This window comes from Hyla sarda, chromosome 8 (assembly GCF_029499605.1).
Source record: "Hyla sarda isolate aHylSar1 chromosome 8, aHylSar1.hap1, whole genome shotgun sequence".
In the NCBI taxonomy this organism is placed as follows: Eukaryota; Metazoa; Chordata; class Amphibia; order Anura; family Hylidae; genus Hyla; species Hyla sarda.
In genome coordinates this window covers 82185808-82212160 of record NC_079196.1, presented here as the reverse complement: position 1 = coordinate 82212160, position 26353 = coordinate 82185808, and the positions used below count along the sequence as shown (strand labels likewise).

Here is a 26353-nt window from a genome sequence, read left to right as displayed (position 1 = left end):
TGTAGTTTAGCAACAGCTGGAGTCTCCCTGTCTGGGTAGACACTGGCAGAAGGGTCTGTTCCCATTATCCAATACGGACAATGTTAACAGAGCCTTATACCCTTGCCAGCCTGGATCGCATCTGTAGCTCCGCCCCCCAATGACGTCATCACTAGGGGGCAGAGCTACACGGACATGCGGGGACTGGACGGAGGTAAGGGGACTTCTCTATCTTCTGTATACACTATATACAGCTATCTATAGATAGCTTTATATAGTGTACACCACCCAAAGGGTTAACCTACACTGTCCAGCAGTGTAAGTTAACTCTTTCCTTGCCGGGCTGGCTTAGCGCACAGCTCAGCAAGGGGTTAAGTGAGCCAGCAATGTGTATACTGTATACACATTGCAGGCTCACTGTAAGTTCTTGCTGGGCAGTATGTATACGATGTATATATACTGCTCAGCTCAGGATCAGCTGTTCTCCCGGGTCTGTAGCCTTGAGAAAAGCTGATCCCGACATTCACATCAGGAGGATCGCAGGGGTGTCAGGAGGAGTGAGATTCACTGTGATCTGTCCCTTACTGCAGGTACTAATACTCCCAACATGGAGTACACTCTGCTCCATGCTGGGAGTTGTAGTACCTGCATTAATAGACAGATCGCAACGAGTGTCACTCCTCCTGACACCCGTTGCGATCCTCCTGTATAATTTATAGATGCGGCAGCAGCTCTTCTATTGTCCCCTGCACTGCCGTATATATACACATATTCCTATTTCCCACAGAGTTGTGATTGGCTGGAACCATCTGACCAATCACAGCTCTCTGCGGTAAATACAAATATGTGTATATATACGGCAGTGCAGGGACCATAGAAGAGTGGCCGCCGCATCTATACATTATACAGGAGGATCGCAACGAACCCCGGCGATCTGTCAATTAGTACAGGTAACTACTACTCCTATCATGGAACAGTGTGTTCCATGCTGGGAGTAGTAGTACTACCTAAAAAATTTAAAATAAAATAAAAAGTGAAACATACACACACACACTACATTTTTATTATTGTCAGCTACATTTTTAGTGCCCTACCCGCGCACATAAATTGATCCCTGTTTAAAAATTAATTAAAATTTTGTTATAAATACAATAATTTCGTTAAATACAATTTTTTCCATCACTACTGTATCTTTTTTATTATTATTTTTTAATGTTACCCTACAAAATATTAATAAAAAAGGTGTCTCCAACACTTTTTTGGATCGCTAAAGTCCAAAAGAGAATAAAACCGCCTGAAAAAACGCCAAATTTAAAAGCCACATATCGTTTTTCTTGGCGTTTCTTCACTCCCATAGACTTCTATGAGAGAAAAACGCTAAGATTTTCCCGAAAAAACGCCAAAGTCTCGACAAGCGGTCGTTTTTTAAAAACTGCCAAGGAGCCCAAAAACGCCAAAAGCATTACAAAAACGCCAAACTGAAAAATGCCAAGTGGATTTGGCATTTTGCAGTTTACTATTGACTTGCAGCTAACATCTGGCCCCAGCGTTTTTTCACAAAAAAAACGCCATGCGGCAGAATGGGCGTTTTTATTGGCGTTTTTGTAAAAAAAAAAACAAGTGGAAACCAAGCCTCAAGGTTTCGGCTGTAACCGGGGAGCAGTCTACAAGTCGGACCTAATTGTAATGGCCCAAATTTCTTTATGTTTGTAATTTCTTAAAAAACCTCAATAAAAATAATTTAACCCTAATGCTGCTGTAATTTGGTTCCTGGTTTTGCTTATCCGGCACAGGTAGGTTAGCGTTAGGTCCCATACCACTTGAGAAACCTTGGCGTTGGTGTGCGGCCTCAGGTATGTCCTTCAAAAAAGGATATACTGGCTAATGTCTCAATTTTACATCAGTTTTGAGGGTTAGCTAATGTCATTGTTTACATCTACCACAGTAGTGAACCTATATTGTGGTACTTGTGACCGTCTGCAGGCATGCTCCATTGTATGCACATTATGCTGGGGATAGCCCATAGCAATGGACCACATTTGCAGGACCTCCACCCCTCCATCCAGTTTAACTATATACAAGTTAATAATTGGCAGCATACATTGTTGGCACCACATGCCTTATTTACGCGGGGAGATGTACTGCCGACTAACAATGAATTGTTAGCTGCCGAACAATTGATCAGGAGAACGAGCCCCTCTGTGCCAGCTCTGCAGCACACCCCTCCACCCTGCTTCTCTCTCTTAAAGCAGAAAATCAAGGAACGGAGATGCAGGGGGCAGAACTCAGTATTTATGCTGAATCGCTGCTCAGCAACACCTCCACCCTGCCTCTATGTTCTATAGTTTTCATTAACACTACAGCATGGAGAAGAGTGTAGGAGAAGTGTAGGGGGGAGCAGGGACCGGGCTGATAAGTGATTCAGTAGGATGGAGCAAGAGGCGAAGCCTTAGTCCCAACATATCCCATTGTGAAGGGGGATAACAGAAAAGCGATGCAGGGAGTATCAGAAATTCTTGGGTGTGAGGTCTAGCCCCTGCTCCTCCCCTCCTTGAATCGCAGTATATCAGCATAAATACATCAGTCTGTTGTCCGCCCCTTCTACCCCCCCTGCTCCCTGCTTTGATTCTCCGCTGGCTGTAAGAGAGGGTGTGCTGCAAATCAGCGAATCAGCTCACTGCAGGCACAAAAGGGGAAGTGCGGAGCTGCACCGGAAATCACTAGATGTCACTTCTGTTAAAAAAATATTTTCCATGTGATAAAGAAAACCTTAGACCACATGCCTCCAAAAATGCTACATTTTCACATTCAACCCATTTTGCAGATCTACACATTGATGAGATTTCCTCAAAAGGTGCATTGGTCAGTGTATTTCAAGCGCGGTCCTCAAGTACTCCCAACAGGTCATGTTTTTAGGATTTCCTTAGTCTTTCACAAATTATATAATTATGGTCAGTGCATCAGTAATCAATTATATCACCTGTGAAAGACAATCCTGAAAACAAGGCCTATTGGGGGTTCTTGAGGACAGCGCTTGAGGAACACTGGCATTGGTAGTACCACTGGAATACAGAAGTATGAGTTAGACCAAGACATCAAGGGGAATTCTTCATCCTATTAGAGAAAGTACAAGCTTTACTGGGCCCTAGCGACACGTCAAAAGTTTTGTTCGGCAGGGGTCTGATTATTCTGACCTCCACCGATCAGGAGAACGCGCTAGGAAAGGTCCGTGCTCAGTGTGTTCTATCCCGGCTCTGTTACATGATCAAGACACACTCACAATGTGAGTCTATGGAGCGTGTATTGATCATGTGACACAAAGCAAGGAGAGAACACACTGAGTGCAATCTTCTCACGGCTTGTCCTCCTGATCGGTGGAGGTCTGAAAACTCAAAACCAAGCCAATCAAAACTTTTGGCATGCCGCTAGGACATGTTGAAAGTTTTTTTTAAGTGAAAGGTAATCTTTATATTCTTGTTACTTAAAAGAAATAGGCAACTAATTATTCTGCATACATAAGGGTCGGACTGATATCATCTTGTGTAATAGGTCCAGTGATCGGCCAACCAACAAGCAAAAAGTCATTTGTTAGCTAATCACATCAGGAATGCTTGTTCATCAGCCGCACATCTAATTGTACTACCAATGAATGATGAAAGAAAGGGCAACATGAATGATCCACCCAACATTCACGCAGTCCTCTTCTTTGTTGGCACTCACATAGAGCAGCAGTTTGCCAGTGTAATAAAGCCTTCACCCAAGTCGAAAAAACACAGAAATACATTACAACCCTTCCCACACTAGGACGTACATTTAAGCCCTCAGTTGAACAAATAAAACTCCATGATGAATCATAAGCAAATGGGTAAAAAGAAAAATGAAAATTGTATAAATAAAAAGGTATTATTTAAAATCCTCACCTAACCAGAAGAAAGCAATATAGCGGTGTCCTTAAATGAATATACAATTTATTTAGCCTATTTAAAATTGAAGATTCTGATGTATTTTGTTGCCTACAAGGGCAATGAGTAGCAAGGTCTGCAAAGTAGTTTCCCAAGCAGGCAGTACATGGAATGTTGTGTGATATTAAAGACGGCTAATTCATGTTACTGGGTATCAATATCATATCCGGTGCTTTCTGCTATTAAAGCTCACAGTACTGACTGTGCACAGACTAAGCCAGGTTCATCTACAGCAGCCATTATTTATTTCTGTAAAGCAGAGGTTGAAATGAGGTTTCAGGGATGTATCTGTGATCTGTACGCATTTAATCCCTTGTTTCATGTCAATCATATGGATTCAAAGATAAGCATGATAAAGACTTTACTCAAACACCATCATAATATGAAGCGCACATTCAAAGCAGGAATCTTCTATACAGCTAATTAGCATATAAATAATAAAGAACTGTGTGAATAGGGTTTATGATGAAAAGTAAAGCTGGGATCTACACAATGATGGAGGATTCGCATTCAGGATGCTTGACTTCATGCTTTATTGATTATTGACTATAGCAAGTCATTGCAGAAAACCTCTCTCTATCACTTTACAACCTAATAAAAAGGCAGTCGTGTGTGAAAATGGAAGAACGGAAGTAAACTTTTATATTAAACCACAGGTTCTAGACAAGGTGCAAAAAAATGTCTACTATTATGGGTAACATGCACCAGCACTAGGGATCCATACAAGAATTTGTTTTATAACAGAGGACATTCCCATGGGATGTGTGTGTGTTGTATCCAAGTGAACGCAGCATAACTGCAATATCAGATTCAGCCTATACATAAGAGTAGAAATGCCTCTAAAAGACAGCAAAATTTATCTATTAAGCTGACTTACATGTTTTACCATATATAGGTAAATGCCAGCCGTTCCTCTTAATCAGGGCCAGACATATCACCTGTGCAGCCAGTTCAGCTGCACAGGGGCCCAGCGTGTGAGGGGGCCTGCCGCCCTTTCGCTGCACCGCCACTGCTCACTGTTCTAAAGCATCCACAGCGCATAATAGTGTAGCGGGCACTTTAGACAGTGAGTCTGCAGCTGGTCTGACGAGGTGTGCAAGTGGTGTCCCTCTGCAGACCTGCACAGGAGGACGTCAGTGACGTCATTCGTCCGGCCAAGTGTTTCTCTGTGTGTGTGTGTGTGTGTGTGTGTGTGCGTGTGTGTGTGCGTGTGTGTGTCTGTGTGTTGGGGGGGGGGGGGGCTATGCTATCTAATGTGGGGAAACTGCTGCCTAATGTGGGGAATCTATGCTACCTAATATGAGGAAACTATGCTACCTAATGTGGGGAACCTATGCTACCTAACGTAGGGAATCTATGCTACCTAATGTGGGGAATGTATGGTACCTAATGTGGGAAATATATGCTACCTAATGTGGGAAATGTATGCTACCTAATGTGGGAAATGTATGCTACCTAATGTGGGAAATGTATGCTACCTAATGTGTGGGAACTGCTGCCTATCTAATGCTGAAGATTAATGTGAGCTGCAGTGCAATTCTATGGCATAGTACTTTTTATTTTTTATTTTATTTTTTGGGGGGGGGCACACTCTTTGCACAGGGGCCCTCTGCTGTCTGTGTCCACCCCTGCTCTTAATAGCTAGATTTTTATTGTGCAAAAAACAAAATTTTCACATATATCTTTATTAAACATTTTGCTTCTTTTTGCTTCTACAGCTTCAGTTGCAGTTTGCTGTGTAAGCTCTATTCTTCCTCTATACTTGTACGTGGCCTTTTGTATGCCCTTCTCTCTTTCACCATCTTGTGTAGGCCTGGCATAGGCCCCAGATAAAATGTTTGCTCATGCCCCTGATCATTTGGTACCCTAGCAATGCCCATGGCACAACTGCACAACATTAATAACATATATGAAGGGTTTAAAGTTGCTGTAAGAGATAGAATTACAGAGATAAAACCTTGCATCACCATCAGTTGCCCTTTTTGCAGAATTACAGTGCAACCATATTGGCATCTTAGAAATTGAACGTACATCTCACGTAGATATTTAATTTAAGATGGCAAAATAACAGGGTATTATTTTATGAGAATCCAACTAAAAAGTGACGACCAATAAGACTCTACTTTCCACTGTCACATTTGCACCAATGGCTGCCGTGACTTAGTTGAAAAATGACAATATTTCCATAAGTGAAATGAACATAATTACAAAATGTTGGCTTCTGTTCTATTTTATGATTTACTAATACAGCATCACAGTTTTTACTCTTTTGGTGGAAAACTCAAGTGACAACAGACTCACCACTGGGGTTTACATGACATGAGACTTATTAAATGTAAATTGATTCAATAACAGCAATAAACATTCTATCAAGGAAATTTTAAATCCTGTAGAAATATAGATTAAAGGGGTCTCCTGGTTTGTACCACCCCTTACAATGTGTCCTAATAAGGCATATGAACGCCAAAATGGGAAACCACTGCAAAGAACACCTCCCTTTCTTAAGAACCATTGTGACATGTATTATATAACCACAACAAAACACAAGTCAGAAAATAAAAAGAGATGAGTAAAAAGAACCCAATTCAGTATCCAGGTCTGATCTGTAAAAACATAAATAATTTACTTTAAGTCTACAGAACAAAAACTTCTGAATTATGTTTTAATAGCCAATAGATGCCCATATCCCTATAATCTTGAAAAGCAATAGATAACAATGTGCATACACGTGAACATCGCACTGACATGGAATGCAGATAATGAGATAGATGTATTCCTTTTTCATACTGTGTGATCATTGGCACTTCTCCAGATGACAGCAGTTCTCTCTTTGTGCATCCTTCTTCTCATTTTTTCCCTATTTGTGCTCATCACACTTCTCTTCAACAAAGCCTATTCTGAGCGTTAGAAACAGGGCTTAAAGAGTACCTGTCATCAAAGCATTTTTACTAAACTAAGCAACGTCACTGAAACCTGCCGAAGCTGTGCCTCGCCATGCCTCGCACGCACTTCCTAAGTTTGGTCTCCTGCCAGGCCGGGAGGAGACCAAACTAACTGTTTGACTTGTGGCAGGAAACAGAACAGAGGTGGCCATTTTTTTCAATCACATTAAAAACATATAAAGGTTGAGATTCTAAAAGAAAGTAAATAGCAAAGTGTCTTATAATTACATAAGGAACAATATTTAAAAGTTTAGTTTGATGACAGTTACTATTTAAAGGTGTTTTGCCACCTCCCTCCTCTACTTCTGTGCTGTGCCCAGCCCTGCTGTTAAGGTGGACAGGATCTTCCTATCTAATTGAAGCTTCAGGCTAGCAGCAATGCTCTGGGGGCATCACCAGTGCTGGCTTGGAGATGTGTGTCATGCGAGCACTATGCGTGCTCTGAATATCTCACAGACGGCTTTAGGACTCACTTACAGTGCCTGGAGCCCCCAGTGCTGATTTCTACATAGAAACAAGCGGGCCGCCAGGAAAGCCAGCATGAATGCACTAGCTGATTTGCGTTCCCGACCCTATACTGCAGAGAGGGAGTGAAGTCACTGACCTGGCCAATGCTTTTAGAGTGAGGCGGTGGTCATTAACCTTTGCAAATAGTTGGTAAGGGGAATAGAGAAAAACACATATCAGTGGGGAAATAATATGTATTTGCACAAATGCTTAAAGGGGTACTCCAGGGAAGTTAACAAAAATAAAAATGCCCCAAAGGAACCACAATACCTGTTCTATGTCCCCTATAGTTATCCATGTGGTTTTGGCAGCTCCTTTGGCCCCTGATCTCTCCTAAATAATTTTTGCTTGTTTGAAGCACAGGCTACAACTCCCAGAAGTCAGTGTAGCTCTGTGTAATGGCTGCCAGCCAACTGCTTTCACTGTCTTTCATCTGGTGTGTGCATGCTTACACTGAAGCTCACACACACTGGACATGTCTTTTCTTTGAGACTTTCCTTCCCCCAGCAATAAATCATGCTGTGCTCTGAATGAAAGCAGTCAGTGATTAGATCTTCAGCAGAAAAACCGCAGCTATGTGCTTAGTTGTGACTGAGAATCTTCACTATATTTCTCTCACGGCTCAGAAGCTCCTCACACAGGGATGGGGAGGGGAGGTGTGGCTGTACAGCCAGAGCTCTAGACTAGACAGAAATCATCACATGGTGTTGTCTTGAACGTGTGGGCTAGTCTCAGTGAACAGACAAGGTGCATCTGGAATGACATTTTTTCTCTGACTCCCCACATGTAAGTGACAGCTGAAAAAGGGAAACTGCTCTATATAGCTAATGAATGATATTGAGACAAATACATACAGTCATGGCTGTAAATGTTGGCACCCCTGAAATTTTTCAAGAAAATGAAGTATTTCTCACAGAAAAGGATTGCAGTAACACGTGTTTTGCTATACACATGTTTATTCCCTTTGTGTGTATTGGAACTATACCAAAAAAGGGAGAGAAAAAAGTATACTGGACATAATGTCACACCAAACTCCAAAAATGGGCTGGACAAACTTATTGCCACCCTTTCAAAATTGTGGAAAAATAAGATTGTTTCAAGCATGTGATGTTCCTTTAAACTCACCTGGGGCAAGCAACAGGTGTGGGCAATATAAAAATCCCACCTGAAAGCAGATAAAAAGGGGAGAAGTTCACTTAGTCTTTGCATTGTGTGTCTGTGTGTGCCACACTAAGCATGGACAACAGAAAGAGGAGAAGAGAACTGTCTGAGGACATAAGAATCAAAATTGTGGAAAAAATATCAACAATCTCAAGATTACAAGTCCATCTCATGCTCTATGGGATTATCGCCGATTGAATGCCGAAGTCTTGCACAAGTCTCAGGCTCAGACGGCGGCGTGAAAGTTTAAACATACATCCTGCTTGATATTCCCAATATTCTCAGCTGGGAATGACCCTTTAGCAGTTTTAATGCTGGTAACTAATGTACCGGTATACTTTATACTTCCAAAATTCAGGGTATCTGCCACCGCATTGTATCTGCCACCACATGAGTAAACATTCTTGTACTAACCTATGGTGACTAATTTCCTTAGTTACATCTGACATGTTCTCCAGCAGAGATATAGGAAAAAATCCGGATTCTGCTGGCGCTCCCACCAATGGAATGATTGATTATGCCATACATGACATAATAAACACTTCTACACTTTATTGCCACACACAGCCACATTTTGGTACCTTAAGCTCTGTTTACATTAAAAAAGGGACATAGGTCCCGAAACGCATCTGTATGTGGCAATAAAGCATAAAAGTGTTTATTATATCTTGTACTGCATAATCATTTCATTGCCAGCAGAATTCAGATTTTTTCCTATTTCGCCGATGAGATTAAGTTGTTGTATCTATGTCGGTTAAGCAGGACCTGGATTACTGACCTCTGGAAGGCAGCATAACCGCCATCTTATATGAAATAAAGCTATTACAAGCTGTTGTTTTCTTTTACACAACAGAATAAGCTGAGCATCTTTTTTCCCTGATCAATCAAAAAATCCGACTGTATTACCCTATGGAACTCTGCTCTGATTTTTTTTCCCCGCTTCTGTGGATATTTTGAGCAGAAAACAAAAACTGTTGGATACAGACAAATGACACTTTAAAAGGATACACCATTCCTAGACAACTTATCCCCTATCCAAAGGATAGGGGATAAGATGTCTGATTGCTGGGGACCCCCGCAATCTCAGTTGCGGCACCCCAGACATCTGGTGCACGGAGCGAACTTTGCTGGCTGGCGATGACTGGAAATGCTGGGCGGAGGCTCGTGACATCACAGTCCCACCCCCTCAATTAAAGTCTATGGGAGGGGGCATGGCAGCTATGACGCCCACTCCCATAGACTTGCATTGAGGGGGCATGGCTGTGACATCACGAGCGGGTGTGACCGTGACATCGCGATCCTCTGATGCTGCTCCCGATGCTCTAAAATGAATGCCGGGTGCCACAGGGAGATCACAGGGATCCCCTATCCTTTCGATAGGGGATAACATGTCTAGGGGCGGAATACCCCTTTAAAAGCAACGTAGAAGCCCTTTTGTGTAATCTTCATAGTGATAGCTGCTTCACTACAAGGTTGTCCCTACACGTAGGCTTTTTTGACACATGGCCAAAACAGACTGCGGTGTCAATATAAATGGCAGCTGTTTTGCAGTATGGCTTTCAACCGAGCAACAAATACTGATGAACCACATGTTTCAACACATTAATTGTTTGTAAATACTGGAAAATCCCATTAATGTAGGGAATGGACTTGGTCAGCAAATAACCAGCCTTCACACTAAATCCTGGTCTTGTGAAATTCCAAATGTTTCAGTATTTTGTAAACAACCCCGTTAATTGAATTAAAAACAACCGTTTTGTGCAGGGGTCGCCACACTCCGAGGCCCTGTGCAGGAGATCGCGGGGGGTCCCAGCAGTTGGAGTCCCCACGATCTTAAACTTATCCCCTATCCTTTGAATGGGAGAAGTTTTCTTGCATTATATATATCCTTTAACAACATTATAAAGTGAACGATTTTAATTCACTTACTGTATTTGCATTTCCCTATGTTGAGGTTCTTTATAAGACTTAAAATCTCATGCCATCTTCCTAGGGGCAAAAAGTCACATGCAACCAGCAACACTGGCAGACATTTTTGATGGGGGAAGATTTTCTGCAATTGTCAAAATGTCACATGTACTTTTTAATTACCTTCACTGTCAATCTATCCCCCCCCCCCCCCCCCCTCATATCTACACCACATTTTCTGTGGCAGATTTTCAGTTCCACATTTATTATGCATTCTCTTGAGAAGACCACCCCCTAAGACCACCATTTTGGGTGGTCTTCTCAAAGAGGATTGTCTATAATTGTATTTATACAATTTTATGTGGTTTTAGTTTAATTAAAGGGTGTCGTGGAAATATTAAGTTGTCACACTGCTTTCATGGTGGGCTTCATATTGTGTGATATGACGTAGATTTGTGTGTTGTCAACTGGGCACCATGGTTGTGGTGGTTATTGATGGCACATGGAGGCATGTCATGTCTTCTGTAGGCTGAATCATTTACCTTGTTACCTAATGCTGATGGTATATATGGGCGTGGCTTTGTACAGTGTATGTGGGAGTGGCTTTGTAAACCCTCCCTTTGTGCTAGATATAAATAAACTTTACCCTCACTAGCAAGGGGGATTCTTCCTGAAGCTGAAGGGAGAAACCACATTGCTGGATCACAATATATTGTTTGTGCTTCTTCAACTATGGCGAATTGCTGTACTAGCAGACCACACTGAGCCCGCATTATTACTGTATTCCTACAACATTGGGTACTCTGTTGGAAAACAAATATTGCCAGAATGTTATAAATTACTTCTATTTAAAAACCTTAATCCTTCCAGTACTTATCAGCTTCTGCATGCTCCAGAGGAAGTTGTGTAGTTCTTCCCAGTCTGACCACAGTGCTCTCTGCTGACACCTCTGCCCGTGTAAGGAACTGTACAGAGTAAAAGCAAATCCCTATAGTGATACCTCTCCTGCACTGGACAGTTCCTGACACAGACAGAGGGGTCAGCAGATAGCACTATGGTCAGACTGGAAAGAACTACACAACTTCCTCTGGTGCATACAGCAGCTGATAAGTACCGTATTTATCGGGGTATACCACGCACCGGACTATAACACGCACCCAAGGATATTTGCAAATATACTTGGTAAAATGAGGGTGCGTGTGTTGGCATGTGTATACCCTGATAGACTGTTTCTGACCCTGCAGAAGCGCGGCTTCTCTCCCCCTGGCTATCCAGAGACTGCCGCCGCCGCTGCCCCATTACCTCCCCCATCTCCGGTTTTATAATTACCTGTTCCAGGGGTCCGCGCTGCTTCTGGCTCCGGAGGCGTCCTTAGCCGTCACTGTGCACCGGCCCACTGATGGTGACATCGCGTTGAAGACGTTACTCGTCATTGCGCAGCGCATAGCAACAACACAGGACACTGCCGGAGTCTGAAGCAGCGCGGACCCCGGGAACTGGTAATTATTAAACCGGAGGTGGGGGAGGCAATGGGGCAGTGGCGGTGGTGGTCTTTGGACCCCAGGATAGGCAGGGGCAGAGAAGCAGGCAGCCACGGCAGGTCTCTGGACCTGCAAAAGCCGCTGCAGTTCATGGATTTAAATGTGTGTTATACGCCAATAAATACGGTACTTGAAGGATTAAGATTTTTAAATGGAAGTAATTTACAAATCTGTTTCTGGCACCAGTTAATTTAAAAACATTTGTTTTCCACCAGAGTACCCCTTTAAGAACGAATGCAACTTTATTTTTTAGTTCCTCACTAGGTCTCCATTTGCTCTCTGTGAATGAAACATTTGTGTTTATGTAAAGCAGTGTTTTCCAAACAGTGTGCCTCCATCTTGCAAAACTACAACTCCCAGATAGCCTTTGGCTATCCGGGCATGCTGGGAGATGTAGTTTTGCAACATCCGGAGGCAAACTGTTTGAAAAACACTGATGTAAAGAGAAAGAAAATCCATATATATCTCAGATGAGGACAGGATATAGTATCCGGGCAGGTGGAAACATTTTATCTTTCCTGATACACAGTAGCCAACTAGCTACTTCTGCTGCCAATGTATTTATCTCACAAAATGTTACCCAGATTAGACACCTTTAACCCCTTAAGGACCAAGCCTATTTTAACCTTAAGGACCAGGCCAATTTTATTTTAGCATTTTCATTTCTTCACCCTCGCCTTGTAAAATCCATAACTCTTTTATATTTCTATCTACAGACCCATATAAGGGCTTGTTTTTTGCGTGACCAATTGTACTTTGTAATGAAACCTCTCATTTTACCATAAAATGTACAGCGAACCCAAAAGTTTTTTTTTTTAGGGAGGAAATTTAAATGAAAAGCACATTTTGGAGGGTTTTGTTTTCACACTGTACACTTTACAGTAAAAAGAATTTGATAGTTCGGACATTTACACACGCGGTGATACCAAATATGTTTATATAAAAAAATGTACACTTTTTGGGGGTAAAATGGGAAAAACTGACAATTTTTATTGGGGGAGGGGATTTTTCACTTTTTTTTTTTTACTTTTTATTTGTACATTTTTCAACTTTTTTTTTTTTACACTTTTTATGTCCCCATAGGGGACTATCTATAGCAATCATTTGATTGCTAATACTGTTCAGTGCTATGCATAGGACATAGCACCGATCAGTATTATCAGTGATCTTCTGCTCTGGTCTGCTCGATCTCAGACCAGAGCAGAAGACCCCGGGAGACGGCCCGAGCAAAGTGAGGAGACCTCCAGCCGCCATGCTGGATGATCGTATCACCGCGGCAGCGCTGCGGGCGAACCGATCATCCATTCAAAGTACCACACTGCAGCAGATGCCGTGATCTGTATTGATCACAGCTTCTGAGGGGTTAATGGGGTACATTTACGTCCGAGGTCGTTAAGGGGTTAAAGGTGTACTCGGGTGAAAGTGAACTTATTCCCTATCCACAGGAGAGAAGATAAGTAGCTGATCACGGGGGGGGGTTCGACTGCTGCGCATTTCCCCCCCCCCCCCCCCCCCGATCACCGAGACAGAATACCCGGCGCTCTCTATGAGGAGCGTGTGTCGGCACACTCTCTATTCATTTCTATGGGAGCATAAGTTAATTTTCGCTGGAAATCTACTTTAAAGGGGTACTTCGCTTCTATACCTCTCATCCCCTATCCAAATGATAGGGAATAAGATGTCTGATCACGGGGGTCCTGCTGCTGGGGCCCCCTACGATCTCCGGAAGAACCCGGCATTCTAAACAAATGCCAGGTTCCTGCGGCAGTGGTCGTAACTTTATGACCATGCCCCCTTGTGATGTCATGCTACACCCCATCAATTCATGTCTATGGGATGGGCGTGTTGGCCAACACGCCCCCTCCTATAGACATGATTAGAGGGGGTGTGGTGTGATGTCACAAAGGGGCAAGGCCATGACATCACGATCACAGCCTCTGGCTCTGAGCGTTCTGAACAAAATGTTCAGAAAGCTAGAGGACCAGAGTACCCCTTTAAACCCTGAGAAGCCTCTGCATCAGCCTCCTATTTACTAACAGAGATATTGAGAATTTCATAAAAATTTATGTCAAGCAGCAATAACAGTATAGATACAGACACAACCTTATACAACAGTATAGATACACACACAACTTTATACAACAGTATAGATACACACACAACTTTATACAACAGTATAGATACAGACACAACCTTATACAACAGTACAGATACACACACACAACCTTATACAACAGTATAGATACACACACAACTTTATACAACAGTATAGATACACACACAACCTTATACAACAGTACAGATACACACACACAACCTTATACAACAGTATAGATACACACACAACTTTATACAACAGTATAGATACACACACAACTTTATACAACAGTATAGATACACACACACAACCTTATACAACAGTATAGATATACACACAAACTTCTACAACAATATAGATAAACGCACACAACTGTAGATACACAAACCCAAACTTACACAACAGGAGATACACACAACCTTATACAATAGTTTAGATACACACAACCTGATACACACACCAGTATAGATACACACAACCTTTGTTATGTGACATAGGCATTAGTGTTGAGCGGCATAGGCCATATTCGAATTCGCGAATATTCGCGAATATATGGACGAATATTCATCATATATTCGCGAATATTCGCATATTCGTTATATTCTCGTTTTATTTTCGCATATGCGAAAATTCGCCTATGCGAAAATTAACATATGTGGATATTAGCATATACAAAATTAACATACAGGAATTTTCGCATATGCGAAAATTAGCATATGCTAATTTTCACAAATGCTAATTTTCGCACGCCAGTCTCACACAGTAGTATTAGAGCCTTCTTTACACCACACAAGCTGGAAGCAGAGAGGGGTGATCACTGTGATGTGTACTGTGAAAAAAAAAAAAAAAAAAAAAAAAAAAAAATGAATATTCGTAATTACGAATATATAGCGCTATATTCGCGAATTCGCGAATATGCGATATTCGCGAATAATATTCTAATTGCGAATATTCGTGAGCAACACTAATAGGCATGCCCTCTACCTTGCCCATGAGTTGCATGTTCATGCCATTATCATGTAACTTTAATATGAGGAATCTAGAACAAGGAAGATGTGGTAAATGAAGTCATAAGTCACAACTTAGCTAATATTATTAATGCTATTGCATGACAAAAATCTGTGAGTAGCCACAACTGAAGTTGAGGTAAAGCAGGGAAATTCTTCTTGTGGTTACTTAAAGAGTACCTGTCATCAAACCATATTTTCTAAACTACTACTCAGATTAAATTCCCTAACTACTCCTAACAGCCCTCCTGCCCTTAAAAATAAGTTTCTGAGCCTTTAAAAAGCTCTGTATCATACCTTTCACACATTGTGTTAGCTCCCAGCAGGAGAAAGTGGGCATTCCCCACGAGGCGCAACGTATCTGAAGTCTGTGAGAGCTGTGCCTCACCATGCCCCGCACCCACTTCTTGAGTTTGGTCTCCTGCCAGGCCAGGAGGAGACCAAACTAACTGTTTGACTTGCGGCAGGAAACAGAACAGAGCCACTTACTGGCCCATTAAAAACATATAAAGGTTGAGAATTTTAACAGCAAGTAAATAGCAAAGTGTCTTATAATTACATAAGGAACAATATATTAAAAGTTTAGTTTGGTGACAGGTACTCTTTAATATTGTAAAAAATAACAATCACAGAGCAAAACTACCACAAGGGTTGACCCTGAACAAGCTTTGACTAAAAGACAAACCCCAAAAAATAACAACAAGTTAAACTTCAGGTTACTCCGGATAGCAAAACTGTGACTGGTGGGAAGTGGAGGTTAAAACCTGCCATTCTCTGACCACTTTGTCTCCTCTCATCCCCCCCCACTCCACTCCCAACTGAGACAGAGAACATATGACACTCTGCCCTGGATTGCATCCTCCTCCTCTCGTTAGCCTTGCCCCTTTGTCACATCATCAAGCCATGCCCCTTTTTACTTTTGCCCTACCAAGCCATCCCCCTCTTTATAGTCGACCATCAAGCCACGCCCTTTTTGACATCATACCAGCTAGCCCTCTTTTACAGTTCCAGCAGTGAGGACTCCTGGGAAATGTAATTTTAATAAGGTATGCAGGAGAAAGGAGGAGATAGAAAATGAAGCAGCAAGCAGAGGAGGACGGTGCATCAGGAAGCTTCCAAGAAACAAGCCAGGGGGAACTATGAAAGCACATTCCACACCATGTGGAGTAATTATTATTATTATTTATTTTATTTTTTTTATAAAAAGGTCCCAACATTTACTCCCAATTTTCATTTTTGTTTTTGTTTTTTCCTCCTCGCCTTTTAAGAGGCATAATTCAAATGTTTTTATCTACAGACCTGTATGAGGGCTCACGTGACCAATTGTACTAGGGGCTTAATTTTTGCCCTGTGATCTGTAGATTTATTTGGAACCATTTTTCTTTTGATGGGACTTTTTGATCGCTTTTTATTTGTTTTGCTCAGTTATAGGATGTGATCAAAGATTAGCATTTCTTGCATTTGGTATTTTTTTAGTTTACATTATATTACAATAATGCATGCAGTGATACCAAATGGGTTTCTTTTTATTTATTTATTTCTAAAATGGGAAATAAGGGTGATTTTTTTCTCTCTTTTTTTTTTTTATAAGGGAGGGGGTTTTGATATAATTTTAGAAACATTTTTCTATTTCTTATTTGATACTTTTTAAGTCCCCATAGGGAACTTTTACAGGTCATCATTAGGTTGAATTTACTGTCAACGATATGCTATTGCATAGCATTGAACAGTGAGATTGGTGCTCCACTGATACAGCTGCATCACTGCAACGTCAATTCGGTAGCTGGAAGCAGGTAAGGGGACCCTCCGCCCCCATTTTACAAATGGATCACGGTGTCAAAAGTGAAAGTAAAAGTTGTCCACAACTCAATGGAGCTCATCGGACCCCTGTGGTCATGTTGCAGGAGTCTGATGAGCTCCACTGAGCTACAGGTGACTTTTACTTTCACTTTAGATGCTGTGATCGGATAAATGAACCAGGAGGTCCTAGCTCCTATGAAGTGAACATAGCTCCTACTCTTACCTGGTACATTAGGTCCCAGGCAGCAAGGCCTTACATTTACATCATGCGTCGCCTAGGGGTTAATGTTGTCCATAAAGCACTGTTCATTTTATCCTGGGCACTGTTACAGTACTAGGGGGTCAAGTCCTAGCGCAAGGCCTGCTTATTCGCTTACCTGCTACTAGACAATATTTATTAGCTAAGCAACGTAGGCAAATTTCCAAGGCCCCACTGTAGGTCTACTGAACCAGAATACTGCTCAAGTTACCAGACGGCTTACACTTTGATACTGGATTCTTATGTTCACATCTGTGTTTTTATTTTTGTTTTGTTTTTTAGTTCTGTCATAGCAACAAACAATTGAAGTTATGACAGTGTGCCGGATGCACTGATTTACAGGTCCTGTTGGATACCATCATTATTTTAATAAAAATAAAAAAATCAATATTATTCCTCCTGTCAAATATAATAAAATCTGTCATGGCGGCAGAGCATGTAATGTAGATTAAAAAGAGAACGTGATAAATATAGTACAAGAGTGTGAGCTGGACGTACGCGGCAAGGTGTGAAATGACTATTTACAGTGTATAATAACTCCTCACAGAGTAACAAATACAGATCGTCACCTTATGAAAAATATTGGGGGAGATTTATTCATGAAGTTGTGTTTTAGTCTTGTTTTTACCCTTTCTTTCGGCAGGGATTTTGGCGCAAGTGCGACCAATTTATCCAAAAGTAGATGGATAAATGCAGCAAACCAAGCGGATGACATAAAAGATGGTGGTTTATTCCATGATGACGTTTCAGTCGTCTCACGCTACCTTTCTCAAGTTACCTTAGAACGTTAGCGTCAGGTTACTAAAACGTTGTCTTTACGTAATACATTTTTTTTAATTTCATCCGCTTGGTGTGCTACATTTATCCATTTACTATTGTGTTGCAGGTGGTAACAGCAGTCCTATGCATGCGTGTACCCCTCTTCATTATTTCTTTACATTTTTTTCTTTTTTGGGTGTGCTGTTTCTATTTGGACTTTCAATCCAATTCAAGGTCACGGTATGTTCGATAAATGTTGTCGCAGTACACAGAACTAACAGAAAAATGTTGTTGGAATTTTCTTAGCAGTTTACATTGTTTAACCTGCTGTTTATTACACCATAAAGCGAGGCATATGACATGGCCTCAACTTCAACAGCTGCTTCTTCATTGCACAATACTGAACAAGGTGAAATGCCATCGTCAGAAGAAGGCCGCTCGTCCGAAGGGGAATTCGCTTCGGAATCTTTTGGCCCGCAGGCCAATGTACATGTGGTTTCTACATAACATAACATGAGTTATGTTATGTAGAAATTTATTTTTTATTTTCATGTTATTTTGGATATAGATAGAAAATGCCTTCACGAGCACATTTGTAGAAATGCCTGGTAGGTGGAGTGCTTTATTTATTTTTTATACATTTTTTACCACTGCATACCTTTTATCTACAAAGTAGTCTACCTACACTACTTTTCAAAAAAATGCCTGGGGTGTAGAGAAAAGGATTACATTTTTTTCAGTTGCGTAAAAAAGAAAAAACAACAACAAGGCTGAAAAAAGTTAGAAGAAAACCTATTTCCCCTTAATAATTTATATCCACCATATTTAAAGAATTTCCCCCATTACAAATCATCTGCTTTTAAAGGGGTATTCCAGGCAAAAACTTTTTTTTATATATCAACTGGCTTTGGAAAGTTAAACAGTTTTGTAAATTACTTCTATAAAAAAATCTTAATCCTTCCAATAGTTATTAGCTTCTGAAGTTGAGTTGCTGTTTTCTGTCTAACTGCTTTCTGATGACTCACGTCCCGGGAGCTGTGCAGTTCCTATGGGGATATTTTCACATCATGCAAGGGATATTCTCCCATCATGCACAGCTCCCGGGACGCGACATCATCATTGTGCAGTTAGACAGAAAACTTCTAGAAGCTAATAACTATTGGAAGGATTAAGATTTTTTAATAGAAGTAATTTACAAATCTGTTTGACTTTCCGGAGCCAGTTGATATATAAAAAAAAAAAAAAAACACTTTTGGATGGAATACCCCTTTAAACAGATAGGGGATAACTGTGTGATCATGGAGGGTCCATATATGCACCGCCACCCCATTTCTGTCAGGAGAAGCAAGTCGTTTTTAAGATCACGAGTGGTCAGACCCCCTGTGATCAGACAATTATTGCCATCCTGTGGATAGGGCAGTTGTTTCCCAACCAGTGTGCCTCCAGCTGTTGCAAAACTACAACTTCCAGCATGCCCGGACAGCCTTTGGCTGTCCGGGCATGCTGGAAGTTGTAGTTTTGCAACAGCTGGAGGCACACTGGTTGGGAAACACTGGTATAGAGAAAAACTTGTAACAGTGGAACATCATCTTTAAACATTCTTGTTAAATATTCCCATTACTGTTCATACATATATTTAATTTATTTTACACTGTTGTATCCTTCTTCATTAACTAGTACAACTAGTACAGAGATGAATGGAACCTTTGGGTTTCAGTTCCTTCATTGGTCCAGTCTTAGGCTCTGTCTGTTCAATAACGCTACAGTTCTATAGAAAAGGGTATCATAATTAGAGATGAGCGAACTTACAGTAAATTAGATTCGTCACTAACTTCTCGGCGCGGCAGTTGATGACTTATCCTGCGTAAATTAGTTCAGCCTTCAGGTGCTCCGGTGGGCTGGAAAAGTTGGATACATTCCTAGGAAAGAGTCTACTAGGAAGTTTGTGACGAATCGAATTTACTGTAAGTTCGCTCATCTCTAATCATAATGAATAAAATGGACTTCAATGAGACTACCATTTGTACAAAATAACCTGAAAAAGTTCCCATTGTTACCTTTTAAGATAATTAACTCTTCCAGAGCTGAACAAGAAAGTGCTGCATGCAATGTTGTTTATCACCAGAAAATAAATAAAGAAATAAATATAAATAAATACATTAAATAATAATAAAATATATAAATTATAAATAATAGTGCATAAACCATATTCAAAATATTTTGAATATGGTTTATGCACTTTTATAATTTTATGTATTTATGCAAATTATCTATGTAACAATTGAGTGATATGTCACTGGGGCAATTTAAGAGCCATTGTTTGCTCACTGCACTATGCCTGAAGATGGTGGTGTGAGACTTCCGAAACATTCACTTTTATGTATTTATCTTGCTGAAGATGGAATAAAACACACGTTTTGCACTGAAGAATTTTGTGTGCTTGCGGTACTCTCTACTTTTGTTAAAGTTTGGGGTCTCTAACCAAGTCTCCTATGACTGCGTGCACCTTAAAGGGGTATTCCAGGCCAAAACTTTTTTATATATATTTATCAACTGGCTCCGGAAAGTTAAACAGATTTGTAAATTACTTCTATTAAAAAAATCTTAATCCTTCCAATAGTTATTAGCTTCTGAAGTTGAGTTGTTGTTTTCTGTCTAACTGCTCTCTGATGACTCACGTCCTGGGAGCTGTGCAGTTCCTATGGGGATATTCTCCCATCATGCACAGCTCCCGGGATGTGACATCATCATTGAGCAGTTAGACAGAAAACTTCAGAAGCTAATAACTATTGGAAGGATTAAGATTTTTTAATAGAAGTAATTTACAAATCTGTTTAACTTTCCAGAGCCAGTTGATATACATAAAAACAGGTTTTGCCTGGAATACCCCTTTAATACTAGTGTATTATATATATATATATATATATATATATATATATATATATATATAGAGCAACAAGAGAATACAGCAGCACACTGCTAGCACAAAGATATACATGAAACATGAGTATATAGATAAAACAGATAAAAAGGTTTTTACAATAGTTTGGATCAATAGTGCTGGCCAATTTATCCTTTGGTTCTATCTATATATATATATATATATATATATATATATATATATATATATATAATATTATTTTATGTAATAAAAAAGCAGATGATGTTTACTAGATATGTTTGTAATAGAAGCTGCGACACTCAGTCTGACAACGGATACCAGGGGTGCTCGACAGACATCACTGGCTTACAATGGGGTTCATTGTTTTGAAAAAAAGAATAGTAGTACGTGCAGCGCTATTCTTCCCGTGAAATCTGACAGAACTGGCAATGGAGCCTCTGACGCAATGTAATCTGAAGTGACCAATGACATTGTAGGCTTGTTTTTACAATGGATCTGGTATCAGTTTTAGTGGCACCGTAGTCCTGTCTCCTTATACCAGTCTACTGGATGGAGCTAATGGAGTTTATTTTTCTACTTTGTGAAGCCCCAGTTTCAATGACTATGACATTTATCAATCGATTTACCAGAGTTTTTTCGCATAAATTTGTCGCTAAAAATTCGCAATTGTGCCACCGTCTTTTTTCGTGCGACAATCTGCCACGAGAGCGAGAAAAGCATTTTTTTTTTCAAATCAGCGTACATAAGCGTTTTTACAATTTTGACTTGCCATAGTCAGAAATTTATCAACCGTGACATTGGCAAAAAAAAGTCGCTTAGGCTTTAAAAACCTACTAAATAAACTCCAGCCGAACCTTCGCTTAACTAACAGAAACTGACTATTGTTTTCGCTTAGGTGAAAAAAACTCCCGCTTTTGCTTACCTGCGAAAAATGTATTAACGCCGTGCAACAATATAGTAAATTTGTCGCACGTAAGCAGAATGAAAGTGAAAAACGAAAACGAACTAAACAATAGCATACCTAAGCAAACTTTCATAAATGCCCCTCTATATTCTTCTGCCTAATGGATAATGGACACACTATTAAAATATCTTAGATACACTCTATTCTTGGTCAGGAGAGGAATCTCTGGGCAGTAGATGGATTCCAGATCCCAACAAACCTTGCCAATATGGAAGCAACTACTAAACACTGTAATCTCCTTTAAGCAAACTGTATACAAGAATAGGCAGTATATAAGCAAGTTTTATAAAACGAGTGATGTATGGTTACCATAACCCCCAACCCTTCCCAAGGTTTTCTTAACTAATCCATACAGCTATGACGATTGCTATGCTACCCCTCTGGCCCTATATGAAGAATAGCATGGTAATTTATTGCCAGAGCTCTGCTGATCACACTAAATTTACATCACCGTACAAATAATTCTGTTATATGATAATCCACTCGCTTTTTATTCTTCTGCCAATGTGCATAATTATTGTGCGCTCTAATTCTTTACATGTATGCCATTGGCAACTTTGTTTAAAGGGGTACTCCGGTGAAAACCTTTTTTCTTTTATATCAACTGGTGGCAGAAAGTTAAACATATTTGTAAATTACTTCTATTAAAAAATCTTAATCCTTCCAGTACTTATTAGCTGCTGAATGCTACAGAGGAAATTCCTTTCTTTTTGGAACACTGATGACATCACGAGCACAGTGCTCTCTGCTGACATCTCTGTCCATTTTAGCAACCGTGCATAGCAGATATATGCTAAGGGCAGCATGGTGGCTCAGTGGTTAGCACTGCTGCCTTGCAGTGCTGGGGACTTGGGTTCAAATCCCACTAAGGACAACAATAGATAAAGCGTTATTATTATAATAACGTCAGCAGAGAGAACTGTGCTCGTGATGTCATCAGAGAGCATTCCAAAAAGAAAAGAATTTCCTCTGTAGCATTCAGCAGCTAATAAGTACAGGAAGGATTAATATTTTTTAATAGAAGTAATTTACAAATATGCTTAACTTTCTGCCACCAGTTGATTTAAAAGAAAAAAGGTTTTCACCGGAGTACCCCTTTAATGTTCTTTTGCTGATCCAGATGCAGCAAGGAGGAAAAAAAAAATCACATAAATCAGAACTTCATGTTACGGCTGACTACCAGCTAAAAAAAAACAAAGTGACACATCAAAATTTTTATAAGGATGAAAATTTTGTAAAATGTTTTATAAAAGCATGGGACATGTTGGGGATACTCTACTGCTGATCTCAGACCAAAGTTTGTTACACTTTTAGGTCCCACAATCAAAATGAACATAGATAGATATTCAAGAAACAAACCAATGTATAGATGCACAGCAGTATATGTTTGAATACTTTTTTAAGGTATTATGATTTATACCAATGACATCCTAAATGGGATTTGAATGCAGATTAGTCACACCTTCTTTCGGCATGCTTTTCAAAACCATTAAGGAAAGTGTAAGAGTATACAGTGATCCCTCAACTTACAATGGCCTCAACATACAATAGTTTCAACATACAATGGTCTTTTCTGGACCATTGTAAGTTGAAACCAGACTCAACATACAATGCTACGGACAGTCCAGATCTGTGAAATGTGTCAATGGCTAGAAGAACTGACCAATCAGAATGGGCAATTTACAGGTAAAACCCCTGTATTACTGAAGCGTATGCACTGACTGGTGCCTGGTAGCACCCCCTACAGTACAGGGAGGTAAAACATGTACTACTCTTTACCTGTACCAGGGTTAGCTGCTCCTTTGGACACCAGGTGGGGGCGGCTCCATGTTACTTTTTTAGGGCACTGTGTAATGTACAGGACCCCGAAGAAGCTCCTGACCTCTTCATAGACCAGTGTTTCCCAAGCAGGGTGGCCCCATCTGTTACGAAACTACAACTCCCAGCATGCCCGGACAGCCTTTGGCTGTCCGGGCATGCTGGGAGTTGTAGTTTTGCAACAGCTGGAGGCTCCCTGCTTGGGAAACACTGACATAAACAGTGATTTACAGCTCCCAGCAGCTCTTTCTTACTTTTATATGTACGATCTTACTTTACCTGTATTAGTTATCTAATTATTTTTCTTTAATCCTCACTTTTTCCTATTTTTAGATGACATTTTGGTGGCTTCAGAACCAATTAACAGGTTTCCATAGAGTTCTGGTCTCAACATACAATGGTTTCAACATACAATGGTCGTCCCGGAAGCAATTAATATTGTAACTTGAGGGACCACTGTATAACCCTTTAATATTGTAACTTGAGGGACCACTGTATAACCCTTTTCTGGCCCAAATTACTTATTAGATCTCCCCTACTGTATACTGTATACATGTTTTATGTATTGACAAGGACAATCCTATTTGGACACATCTGTCAACATATTTGTCACCTTCCAAAAATAGTTACTGGAAAAAGAACATAATCTGATACCAGGGTCCTACTACATTCAGGTTAGTATAATACGTCCAAAATGAAGAGAATATTTTATATATATATATATATATATATATATATATATATATATATATATATATATAATTATTTTTATCATTGTTAATAAGAGGTAAACTTCTTGTAAATAGGTAAGCAGGTAGTCTGCCCAAAAAGGAAGCTGTCAAATATTTGTGGGGTGTGTCATACAACTACTTGGAACATCATGTAAACATTTCAGGGGTGTGACATGCAGATCCTAAGGTTTTGGATAATACACCTGAGTCACAACTATACAACAGCATTTTCTAAAGACATCATCCCATGCCAAGGAGTCAGTGATTGAATGATGAAGTCTCTTACCTATGAGGATCCAGAGGAGATGTCTGGAAGTAAGGAGAAATCCCAGCTTCATATCTGGACAATGTGTCCACAGCCTAGGGGGATATGTAAAAACACATGAAAAGAACCATCTGAGGGCTGTACAAGTCTTGGGTCTCCACTGTCAGTATGTAAGGAACCAGACACATCCAGGTACAGGAGAACTTCTAACTGCCCCCAAGATGGTGAGGGAGGTTCTTCAATGGACCAACCACCTGTGGGGCTTTTATGGTCCTCAGTTTTAAAACAAACAAAAGTGTTTTAATCTTCTAAAATGATCCAAGGAGATTGTACAATCCAGATTGTGTATGTGCTGGATCCTTATTGGCAGTCAGCTGAACCTTCACAACTGCAGGAGAAGGCTCCTAGGAAAGGAGTAGTACAGTCCATGTGCTACTTCTCATTCACCTGGTGCATTCTCCAGAGGATTCTCTTATCCCTGCTTTGTGCACTTCCATGGGCTGCCTGAAGTTCAAGGTGTCCCCTTGTGGAGTGAGCAGCCCTCCTCTGCAGCCCGGGATCTTGGTGACTTGGATGGAAGACCCCCTGTATGCTGTGTAGGTGGATGGGATGATCCCTCTCTCTGTGTAGGTGGAGGGGGTTTCCTCACGCTGTGTGTAGGTGTGCAGCTCCAGGCTCTCCAATGTCTTTGTATGTCAAGCCCCCTCCCCCCACCTCCACTATATAGATAGGGAGGATTCTGCCTCCCCCTGTGTGTAGTCAGAGGGTCTCCTGGCTCCTCCAAGTTCTGTTCTTGTATCTAAGTTTAGCTCCAGATCGGACATAAATAGGATCTGTAGGAAGATCTTGAACTACAATGCTAGGAATGCCTGTGTCATTGCTGCACTGTGGAGCTGACTGCAGGACTCACACAGGAGGACGGGGACTGCTGTGCCTCTGTATACAGTCCTTGGAGTTTTCGGAGTTCGCAGCCTCTTCTGTGTGTATCCTGTTCTGTCTGTATCTTGTGCTTCTTCTGTGTGTATCCTGTGCTTCTTCTGTGTATATATTGTGCTTCTTCTGTGTGTATCCTGTGCTTATTCTGTGTATATATTGTGCTTCTTCTGTGTGTATCTTGTGCTTCTTCTGTGTGTATCCTGTGCTTCTTCTGTGTATATATTGTGCTTCTTCTGTGTATATATTGTGCTTCTTCTGTGTGTATCCTGTGCTTATTCTGTGTATATATTGTGCTTCTTCTGTGTGTATCCTGTGCTTCTTCTGTGTATATATTGTGCTTCTGCTGTGTGTATCCTGTGCTTATTCTGTGTATATATTGTGCTTCCTCTGTGTGTATCCTGTGCTTATTCTGTGTATATATTGTGCTCCTTCTGTGTGTATCCTGTGCCTCTTCTGTGTGTATATTGTGCCTCTTCTTTGTGTATCCTGTGCCTCTTCTGTGTGTATCCTGTGCTTCTTCTGTGTGTATCCTGTGCTTCTTCTGTGTGTATCTTATGCCGCTTCTGTGTATATATTGTGCTTCTTCTGTGTGTATCCTGTGCTTATTCTGTGTATATATTGTGCTTCTTCTGTGTGTATCCTGTGCTTCTTCTGTGTATATATTGTGCTTCTGCTGTGTGTATCCTGTGCTTATTCTGTGTATATATTGTGCTTCCTCTGTGTGTATCCTGTGCTTATTCTGTGTATATATTGTGCTCCTTCTGTGTGTATCCTGTGCCTCTTCTGTGTGTATATTGTGCCTCTTCTTTGTGTA

General features: G+C 40.7%; 1 protein-coding gene across 1 annotated transcript in view; it reads right to left on the bottom strand.

Moving 5' to 3' along the window:
* Positions 1–25765, bottom strand: part of RAMP1 (receptor activity modifying protein 1) — a 118936-nt gene extending 93171 nt beyond the window's left edge. The window contains exon 1 of the mRNA XM_056535708.1: positions 24625–25765. Within this exon, the coding sequence (XP_056391683.1) occupies positions 24625–24676 (52 nt within the window). The 5' untranslated portion in view covers positions 24677–25765. The remainder of the gene's footprint in view (positions 1–24624) is intronic.
* Between the last annotated feature and the right edge of the window lie 588 nt (positions 25766–26353).